The sequence below is a fragment of the Rhea americana genome, unplaced genomic scaffold, assembly GCF_003343005.1.
Source record: "Rhea americana isolate MKP2758 unplaced genomic scaffold, rheAme1 scaffold_40, whole genome shotgun sequence".
NCBI lineage: Eukaryota > Metazoa > Chordata > Aves > Rheiformes > Rheidae > Rhea > Rhea americana.
In genome coordinates, this window is record NW_028186535.1 from 5507476 (window position 1) to 5518658 (window position 11183).

The 11183-nt window shown below is 39.3% G+C and overlaps 1 protein-coding gene across 2 annotated transcripts in view; it reads left to right on the top strand.

The window, feature by feature from the left end:
• The window catches only part of AQP4 (aquaporin 4), a 10257-nt gene extending 1088 nt beyond the window's left edge, over window positions 1–9169 (top strand). The window contains exons 1-5 of one of the 2 annotated variants that reach the window (XM_085314294.1): window positions 1545–1566; window positions 3518–3932; window positions 4785–4949; window positions 5308–5388; window positions 7958–9169. In XM_085314294.1, the coding sequence (XP_085170420.1) occupies window positions 3552–3932; window positions 4785–4949; window positions 5308–5388; window positions 7958–8236 (906 nt within the window). In that variant the 5' untranslated portion in view covers window positions 1545–1566; window positions 3518–3551 and the 3' untranslated portion in view covers window positions 8237–9169. Of the gene's footprint in view, window positions 1–1544; window positions 1567–3517; window positions 3933–4784; window positions 4950–5307; window positions 5389–7957 lie in introns of those variants that run through there. The other variant, XM_085314293.1, reaches the window with a different exon arrangement.
• The last annotated feature ends 2014 nt before the right edge of the window (window positions 9170–11183 follow it).

The window sequence follows — 11183 nt, forward strand, 5'->3', positions numbered from 1 at the left end:
GAGACTATCTGAGTTTGCTACGGAGGTGCCACTGTAAATAGCTGCCGCACGCACAGAACTTTTCGGCAACCACGGTGTCGTGTGGAAGGGTTGGCAGTGAGCCCACATCCAGTTTGCTTGCTATGCTTGCCTTATTCGTCGAAACAATATTAGCTGGAAATGGAAGAATTTAAAAGTGCGAATTAACTTTTGTACTGAAGCTTTCGTTATGGCTTTTAAGCAATAACAATATAAATAATAAGGAAACCTGCTGCCCTGCATTCTTACAGATACTGCGTGAATCTGAGTAAGAGACAGTCCTTACCCTCATATTACTTTATCTCTAGTAGCAGTAGAAGCTGTAAAACCCACCTTGCATCCTGTCAGTCATTCTTCTGTATAATCTTGTAATCTAGAGAATTTCAAGTGTGGCCACGTGTAAGACTAATCTGTGGCCAGGATATGAAAGTACCTTTCCCCCCCTCCTTTCTGTTGTATTTTGTATTTTTCTAAGGGCACAATGAGTTAGCGAGCTGGAACTACTTTGAAATTGTTTTGTAGCTTTGACAGCAAATTGCAGCTGCTAGAAAGTCATATTTCAGTTTCAGACCTGGCACAATCATCACTGTTTCTCGGTCTTATCCCAAGCTGTTAAATCAGCTTCATGTTGAAAAAATAGCAGGCTTTGGAGATGGTGTTGACTTCAAAGTTGCTGATAGCCTTTGAGTGAAAACCTGCCCAAACACTTTTATTTATGTAAAGCTTTAATTAGTGTTGGGGGGATTGCTGTGGGGGGAAAAGGTGTGCGTTTTATAAGAAAAGGTTGCTATAACAGCTAGATGGTTTGTTGGGGCTTACCTGTCATTTTTTTCAGAAAAAAGTGCATTAAAAACAAATATTTAGATAGTTAACTAGTCAAGTAAAGTGATACAATATAGGTTTATTGTTTTGACTTTTTTTCTCTTTTTCCATGCAGCATGCTGTATTAGCAGTATAGAAATTCTATTTTGATGAACAGTTTCTTGTATTTGAATTATACCTTAATAGATGTTTGGTTTACATGCAGCATTTCTTGAATTTTCAAATCTGAAAAAAAAAACTGACTGAACTTGACTGCATGTACTCTCAGCTGGATGAGCAGTGTAAGATCTGCTTATACTGACTATAAAAATTAGCCTTTTCCTAGGCAGAGCCATCAGCCGCTCAGTGGAAAGTATGGCTTTCTGTTTTTTTTTTTTTTTTTTTTTTTTTTGTTGTTGTTTTGTTTTTGTTTTTTTTTCCCTGTACCATTCTTGCACGTAATGCTGCATGCTTCTGAAATTCTTCACAACTTGAAGGAAGTGAACTGCATTATTTTAGTACCTGATGCAAAAACTTCTATCTACCTCTGCAAGACAAAAGAATGTAGTTAATTTGTGGACCTTGCTATTTGCTGCACGTACAAAGAGGTAGCAGGACAAAGAAGTCAGGAGATGCTGTACCCTCTCTATCTTCCATGCTCCTAACACCTGTGGCCAGCCCTCAGTGTGGTGAAACATCCTACAGAAGCCTGGGCTTGGGCTTGGGCTTATGTTTTGCTCAGCAAAAGTAAGTGCAAAATAAAGTTCAGGGAGCAGCAGACTGCATCCAAACTGAGCTACAGGGGAAAGGGGAGGCATGTGCTGCAGCCCATCTCTGGATGTCCAGGTTGCTTCTCTGTGAACAGCAGGATGTATCTTATCCCTGTGTAAAATGTCTAATTAGGGCATGCCCCGGGACATGGAGCTCTTCCCAGTATGGACATAGCTCTTGCTCAGACAATTAAGTTAAATTACTCCTGAGGAGGTAGCTGTAGGTTAGTAGCTGTGTCAGATTTATGTCTTTGGGTTTAAATGCTGCCTCCTATAGGCAACTGTGAGCTTCAGCTTTGGAGAAGGTGGTGAATTCGGATCCATTTGGAATGAGAAGTCCGGTCTAGATAGTTGGACATTAACTGTCTGTTAATATGAGATCTTACAAAAATGGCTTTTGGTTTGTTTTGAGGTTGATCTGAAATCAGAAGTCAGTTTAGGGTTGACTTTTCTCCTGATTACAGTTGTTCTCTAGCAGAGCAGCTCTCACTCAGGTCTCTTAGATCACTTCATAAGCATTTTACAACAGGCTTTTGAAGGCAATAATGTAATTCTTGCTCTCATCTGAGAGTCCAGAGAACTGACATAGAGTTCAAGTGACCTATCCAAAATACACAGTGAATTAGCATAAGGAATGAGACAGGGGAAACAAATTATTTGTTCCAGTCACAAGATTAAAATGCCTTTCCCTAACTCTTTGCAACTGTTAAGAAATTCATGGGCCATTCCTCTTGCAATAACCTGAAAAGGCCAGAGATGCCTTTTATGCTTCTTTCTCATGTTAGTGGTATTAAATATGCATTGTAGCTCAGTTACCTCAGATAACTGAGCATTAAATTCTTCCATCCTTCGACTTGAAATTCCACTCCAAATGTAGCAGCTCAATATTCTTTTTGTTTTTTTCTTTCTTTTTTTGAGGGTTTGGGGGTTTTATTTTTAAAGAAGAATCTTGTTAGTATTCCTTAAACTCATTAAAATGCTTCCCTTTTGGCTTATTCTTCTAATTTATTAATATACCAAATAACTTTTCTTTGGTGACCCAGTTTCATAGGTATCTGAGCATCTAGCAAAACTGTAACTCATCAGGAAGGCAGTGTAGACTAATAAGTAGCCTCTTCAGACAGGGTAGAAAACCAAGATACTTCTTTCTTTGCCACAGAACTCTACGTACAACAAACATACAGTAAATATTGCTCCATTTCACTGCTTAGCCTTCACCTTTAATCCAAAAGAAAGCATCCTATTGATGCATGATTGATTCAAAAGACAGGATTTAGGATTACTTGTATTTTCCTGGCTGAATTCAATTTTCACCCTGTGTCCCCAGTGAAGAAACTGTTCTCTGAATAAATATAAATCGAAGTATTGGTTTATGAGTGTTGAAACAAGTAGACGTTCTCTTATAAACTCCAGGCCAATATCCCAAACTGCAGTGTTATCAGAATTGTCAGAGTTTGACTGAGATGCTGCCTTTTACTAAACTATTGTACATGCTTGGTTTAACAAGTACAAATTTGTTGAGAAAAAAGATGATAGATGCTCACTGATTCAGTGAGCACAGTGGTCAACAGGCCACTGGAATTAGTAGTGTTTTACAGATGCTAGTTCGGGCAGAATTTAGCTAGTATAGAATAACATGCTTAATTTCATACTTACTTGCTTCAAAAAAGATATAGAGGCTGCTTTGTGTGAACTGGAACTAATAAATGAGACTGATTACAGGGGATGATTAACTTCCTCTGTCCTGCACTACAAGCAGCCTCCTAAACACTGGTTTAAGGGCAGCCCACTCTGACAGTGCACACGTCTGTTGTCCTGGTCCAAGGACGCTCATCACTGCTGCCTTCCCTCCACTGTCTGCCAGATAACACCTCCCAACAGCAAGGCTTACTTGGTGACTTCTGATGAAGTTTTGTTCCACTTTTCAGTAAGTGTAGACGTCTCTGCAACTGTGAGAGCATCATGGTGGCGTTCAAAGGAGTCTGGACTCAGCCCTTCTGGAAAGCTGTCTCAGCAGAGTTCTTGGCCATGCTAATTTTTGTCCTCCTCAGCCTTGGCTCTACAATCAACTGGGGCGGATCTGAGAAGCCCCTGCCTGTCGACATGGTCCTTATCTCTCTCTGCTTTGGACTCAGCATTGCAACCATGGTGCAGTGTTTTGGACACATCAGCGGAGGTCACATTAACCCTGCGGTGACCRTTGCGATGGTCTGCACTAGGAAGATCAGCCTTGCCAAGTCTGTTTTCTACATCGTCGCCCAGTGCCTGGGGGCCATCGTGGGGGCTGGCATCCTCTACCTTGTCACTCCACCCAGTGTGGTGGGCGGCTTGGGAGTCACGACGGTAATCACTTCTGCTCTTGAAGTAGACTATTTTTTAAGAGTCTAAAACAATGTAAGCAGTGTCACGCAGAATAAAGAGTACGCAAGCAGAGATTTAAGGAGCTTTTGTTGGTTTATTTACAACATCTAGACATGGCTTTAAGCTCTCCTTAGGATGTGTTGATGCGATGCAGTATAATCATTATTTTTATAGACATTTTCTAGAACTTCCCCAAATCTGATGACAGCAGGTAATGTTAATTTACGTGTACCACTTAAATAATGTATGTGTGAAATGCCATTTTCAGTTGGATCTGGGAGGATGAAATTAATTCTATGCTGTTATGATGGGGATTGAAAAAACATCAATTTAAAATGACACACTTTTGAAATAGATTGTGGCTTAGATTTCAGCTTTATTCTAAACTAATAAGGAATGCCATCAGTTAGCCCTGTTGCAGGACTTATTAAAAATGCACTTGAGCTGCACACTGCTTAATTTTTAATTGAAATTTAAATTAATTAAGTCAGGGCTAATTAATGAATTTATAATTGAATAGTAAATTACAGTGCTCCCAAGGAAAAAAAAATGGTGAAGAAGTGCAGCATTTGCAAATCCCTGTGTAAAATAAATAAATAATAATAATAAAATAAATAGACTTCTGCAGTCTACTTTGAAGTTCTTGTTGGATGTTACTGTAGCGACTTCTTTTGCCAGCCCAGCAGTAATTTTCCATGGCTCTCAAATTAAAGAAAAAAGAAAGAATGAATCTCTACCTGATTGTTACTTTTCACTGTGTGTAATTTAAAAATGTATTTGGCTTTTTGATTTACAAGCTCACAGTTGCTTCATCTCCAGTGTTGTTTCTTTCAGGTACATGGAGATCTTTCTGCTGGCCACGGACTCCTGGTGGAGCTGATAATTACATTCCAGCTGGTTTTTACTATTTTTGCCAGCTGTGATTCAAAACGAAGTGATGTCACTGGTTCAGTAGCCTTAGCAATTGGATTTTCTGTTGCAATTGGACATTTATTTGCTGTAAGTCAATGGTTTCTGTTTAACTAATAGAATCCTTATCCTTTTATGCCTACTTCAGAAATAGGCGGAAACTTCTGCAAACTTTCAACTGTACTTTACACACCCAAATCAAAGCCCTTTAAAAAGCAGTGGGAGTGTCCCCTTGGATGGGATTTTATTTCAGAGCTTGCCTGCATGTTTGTGTGATGGTTTTGTTACTTCTGTGGCAACGCCCCAGGGAGTAGCAATACGTGCTACTGAGATTAGAAGCCATGCAAAACCTGGGCGTTTAGATGTGGCTGTGGCAGTGGGAACTAACAGAAATTATGTAACTGCCTTTGAGGTATTAGTAATAGGTAAAATTTTGTCTTGTCTTTAGATCAATTACACTGGTGCCAGTATGAACCCTGCCCGATCATTTGGACCTGCTGTCRTCATGGGGAAATGGGAAAACCAATGGGTAATGGCTTTCATGTTTCTTTTGCCATAGCAACAAATATCTAGCAGGACTTTTTCGTATRTCACTTGTCTTTAGTTATCTATCCTAGCATATCCCAGAGAGGCCACCACCGAGGAAGACGGATGCTGACCTGCCACAARTTCTACTACAAAAGCTTTGCTTAGGATTTTGGTGTTGTACACAATATGGTGAGATCGCATCTTGCTATTTGAGGGTCTTTTTGTGGAGGCAGTAGCTAGTGTAGGAAGTAAATCATTCAAGAAGCTTGAAACACAAAAGCAATCCAGTGAGACTAGAAACTGCTAGAAAGAAAAATCCTCTGAGGCAGGTTGCAAAGCCCCAAGTCATGCTGGTGAGACGTTATGGAAGTAATTTGATTGGCTTCACATTTTACCTGATTCTACAGCAAATTATGGCAGACATAAAATGGGAGCGGGGACCTCGATCTGGTTGCAGGGAGAGAACCTTCCTCAGCAAACGATCACCAATGAGAGATGAAGGGTTTGTAGTCTGGCTTTTACGAGCCAGGTCAGATGTTACCTGCTTTGATTAGCAAGGATCAGTCTGAGAGTATTTGTGCAGGAAGCCATTAGGTAAATGGATCATGAATGATGCAGCCATTTTCTATATCATCTCACTATTAAACTTCTTAAAAAACAATTTATGTTTTATAAGGAGAGAAAGATTGCAGCTGAGCTTCACCTAATTAAAGAGACTACAAGTGCTTCTAGAGACAGTTACAGTTAGTACTGAAAAAGCTGTATACTACAGTGTATATAAGGATTTTCTTAATTTTAAAATATGGAGCCTGCTTTGCTCCCACTGCAGCTAATAACAGAAATAGCATTGTCTTCAGGCCCTAAGGCTCCAATTTTGCAAACATGATACCATGTGTAACTTTGTTCCCAGGAGTTATCCTATTGAAGCAGATTTACCCTGTTATTAGTGAATGGTATGTTCATATGAAAAACTGCTGTAGTTTTTCACAAGATTAATTACCCATACTCTGAGGCAGTCTGAAATTTATAACTAAAGCTGTAAACAATAAGCAAATACATCATGTAGAAACTTGTAGGAGAAGCTTAACTGTTGTCCTGGTCATTTGGAGAGATTGCCTTCTCCTCTTCCTTCAAAGTAGTGACATTAGCATGCCATTAACGGAAGCCTAGTGGGCTTCCACACCTGCTAATGTTACAGGCCTACTACAGGTTGTCCTGAAATAAATAGGTACCCTGCAAAGTTGAATGCCTGTTGTATTTGTTTATTCAACTCTAATCAGATATCTGACTGCCTATTGGATTCTACTGGATTCTTTTTGAATTGTGAGTCCTAAACATTGAAGTAGACCCATCTGTTCTGTTTGTTTATATGCTTTGAAAGATTTTGTCTCCTTACAAGTTTATCATCCTCTTGAGTGAAAATGCAGCAAGAAAACCAGTTTGCTGCACTGGCGTTTATTTTCTTGTGTCATCCTGCAAGCAGCATAAATATGTTATCTAGAGCTGACAAATAAGCAGTCAAAATTTAGAGAAGGTCTCATGGAAAAAGACATAAAGCTCAACGAAACYGTTTCTCCTTGAAGATATTATGTGCCTATTTCTTTATCATCTTGCCTCTGGTAGTGTAAAAGCAAAGCTATTCCAGAGCAACTGTATGTGACTATGGAGCTGTATATGACAAGTCATATATGACTCCATAAGGATTTATGGCCTATTTTTTTCCTCAAGAAATTTTATAGCTATAGTTGAATCAATGAAGGATGATGAAGGGCCTGTGTTTTGTCTTACTGCACAAAGTTTAAATACATTAAATCTCCCCAAAAAGGGGAAAAAATGCTTTCTATTAACAGAAGAGGAGGGTAGGGCAGAGAAAGAATGCCTGCATGTCCATCTAAATATATAACTTCACTATTCCTTTGCCAGTTTGCCCCAGTAGATTGGTTACCAGATATTTGGATGAAAATCTTCAGACATCAGAGTTGTAACCTTACCTCACTCACACATCTACAGAGGTGTCTTCTGTCCTGGCCACTCTGTTGCGGTACACTGTCTAAACTCTGATGTGAGAGGAGTTTTTTAGGGAAAAGAAGGGCCTRCCAGTGATTAGATAACTGGATTCTAGATGCCTAGTGAGTATTTCTGAAGAGGAAAAAATGTGTGAAGAGAAGAGAGACTGAGAGCCTGCAGAGATAAATATAATAACACAGAAGAAACCCATGACATGAGAATGATGCCATGAACTCTTTTAAGTCTTTGGCTTTTGACCAGTTTATTGTGTGACTTTAGAAGTCACATGATTGCTGAGCTCCAGGTCAATAGCTGTGAAAGCTATGGTAGTTACACTTCTCTGTCCTATAGACTTGGTATGAGGGCAAATTCATCCTGATTCATGACATCTAGGGAACTATGTGATTGCTTTCCCAAAAAAGGAGAGTTGATTAAAAAAACTACACCAGGATTTTTTGCTGGAAGTGTTCTGGATGAAGTCTGCAGTAATCTRTTTTTGTCTGAGAACCAGGGATTCTTTGTTCTATAGCTTAATGCCTGTGTTTTTCCACCTCTCTTTGCAGGTGTATTGGGTAGGGCCAATAATTGGAGCAGTTCTTGCTGGTGCTCTTTATGAATATGTCTATTGCCCAGATGTTGAACTTAAGCGCCGTTTTAAAGATGTGTTCAGCAAGGCCGCTCAGCCATCCAAAGGGAAATACATGGAGGTGGATGATAACAGGAGCCATGTAGAGACTGATGACCTGATCCTGAAGCCTGGTGGTGTTCATGTGATTGATATCGACAGGGGTGAAGACAAGAAAGGGAGAGATCCRTCCAGCGAGGTATTGTCTTCTGTATGACTAGCAAGGAGCACTGAAAGCAGAGAGCAGCCTGCTAGCATGTCCACAGATATCCTTCCACCTATTAAAGAAACAGATCTCCTGTAAACTAAGCATCTACCATTTCACAGAAGGTATGGTGCACGATACTGGCATCACCAAACTCAGAAGGAATACTAGAATCTTACCAGAATTAGGATTCCCTACACATTACTCAAAATTAAGAGATGTCCCTATTCTCTTCCTCTCCTCYTTTATGGAACAACTCCAAAGTCAAAAATGAGATGAAAGCATTCTCCTCTAATAAATCAGTCAATGAAATGAAGATAGAGATGTTTAACATTCAGATTGACAGTTAAGATGTATCAGGAAATGCCTATAGACATGAAGATCTACTTATCAGATTGTTCTTCTGACACTTAATTAGCTGTTGTCAACTCTGATTAAGACATCTTACCCATAAGTGTTCTTTGCTAGGTCCAGGGACAACATCAATGGTATTTAAGACTTATATCCAAAGTCAAGCAAAGGAATGTTGTTTCTGTTTGCACGTATCATTATTGCCTTGCAAACTACCTCTGAAAAAATAATATTTTATAGATTTTTAAAAATCTCACCCCATCAAATTTCACTCATTTGGTTTCCAGTATAAATATATTACTTTTATACCTTTCCAGGAGTAAATACATTGAAACTGAAAATTAAAACCTATTGTAATAAGGCTGCGAAGTATTTGACTGTTCTTCATATTAGCTCATGTCACTGTCTTTCTGGTGAAACATTCTCCTGAGGTTTGACTATTGACCATTTAGTGCTAGCAGACTCTCAAGGTCATGCAGAGAATATGAAGGCTCTCCTGTTACTTAATAACTCAAGAGATATCAGAAGAAAAGAAAGCGTATCTGTTTTCAGTGCACTTGTYCAAACACACATTTCTGTGCCAATTTATGTAAACTGAAGTTTTAAATTACTTATCTACTTTCTTACAAGATTGTTGGAAATAAGATTTTTTWAAAAATTTGTTAGTAATGTAGAGGTTTTTTTAATTTTTGTTAACTGTATTGAAACACTGATTGGGAAATATTTTTTATAGCATGATAAAATGACTGCTTCTGGCTTTTTGTTTTAATTGATCTCTCATTGAACAGGATCCATGCTTGTTTTGCTGTTGCTATAGTCTAAATTACCTCTCTGGTGAAGCTTTTTTTTAATCTATTAGGAAGAAACGCCAGCACTTGCAAGATTTTTTAGGGGAAAAGGGAATGAAATATGATAAATTAGTCTTTCTCTTGTATGAAGTATTTCACTAGACATAACCAACCAAACAAAACATTTCTATCAATCTGTTGACTTTATTACTGGCTTTTGTTTCAATCCGTTGCTTGGAGTTTTACAATATGCAGCTGCAGAGCAATCAAAAGTCTTGTTATTACAGTAATTGTATAGATTTTACTTTAAAATTGAAAACAAATTCCTGCCTACTTGGCAATAAGAGGGAGTTGGGGGAGAGAAAGCATGGGTCTCGATTGTGGCCTGTAATAGATCTGCCTCTCTTTGACGTTACTCCATATACAATCTTTATCAGAGGGAATTAGATGTTTCTAATGAGGAGATAGTGCACAGATTTGAGTCTGGCAGTGCTTTACTATGATCCAAGGCCAATTCTACTATCCCAGCTCGTAACACTGGATAGTTCTAGTGTATCCTATTATGTTCATTTTCCTGATCTCACTTTTCTTGTGTTAAAAGCCCTGTTAGAGAAGCTCTCAAACTCACTGCATGGGGTGTGAGATTTGTGACTCTACCAGCTGCTTCCAGTCTGGCCATGATTTTCTTCCTGCTCCCTGCAGCTGTAGGGCTCTGTAGGCTAAGCATGGCATGTGGCACCTGTGGGCATGGGATGAGGCTTCCTTGAGTGGTCACATAACATATGGCACAAGTAGGCATAGGAATGAGCTTTCCTAAGTTACTGCACAGCATGTTGCATGTGTGGGCATGGGATTGTGCTTCTAGTATGAGCAATCCTGGACCTTTGTCCACTCCCACCATCCTACCTGCTCCATCTCATACCTGTTGAGGCATCACAGCAGTGATTACCTGTGGATTCTGGTAAAGTAGCTGGATATTTGTCCTCAGCTGAAYACCTGACACAGTGCCAGCATTGCTAGGGCATGAGCATGGTTAGGGGCTTTCAAGACACCATTTCAAATGCCAGAAAAGAGGTCCTTCCTGCAGCAAGGAGTGAGCTTCCTGTGGGAAGGACAACACAAATGTGGTGTTTAGATYCCCTACATGACTCTTCTTAGATGGGTGAGAAAGTATGAAACTTTTTTTTTTTTCCTTTAGATATTTGTTCTATTCCCCTCCCCACCCCATCCCAAAAAAGCCATATTTGTTAAAGGGGCATTTTGATAAACCTTTTGCATGGCTTCAGTGGACAAAGTAATGTGTGTAGCCCTGGTGGATTGTTAAGAAGTATTGTGTTTTGATATTCAGAAACACTGCGAAAGCTAGTAATTTGTGAATTTTGCAGGGTATTATTTAAATAAGAAGCTGTGACTTGTTTTATGCTTAAGGGTCCTTTTACACAAATGGCATGATGTATATTTTCTTTACCCACTTTGATTCTACTGCTGAGGTGAGCATAACATTAGTATAATATTAGCCAAGTCAGGAGACTCTTTCTTCTTTCTTCTTCATTAATGAACTGTGGCAAACTCTCGGAACCGGTCCCAGGAGAACTCCTCACAGAAAGAATATTGAAGATAAGGTACAGGCTGCTGAGCAAAGATCAAGGGAAAGAGGGGAAGCCAAAATAAACAGGGCATTAGTAAAGGATGTTCTCTGTAGGTATAATCAGGAAGGTGAGATATGGTAGGTCTGTTCCTGCTCCCACCAAACACGACTCGTGGAGAAGTTTCTTTAATCCTGGGGTATTTCAAGACCTCATGGCTTCTCATATACTTTG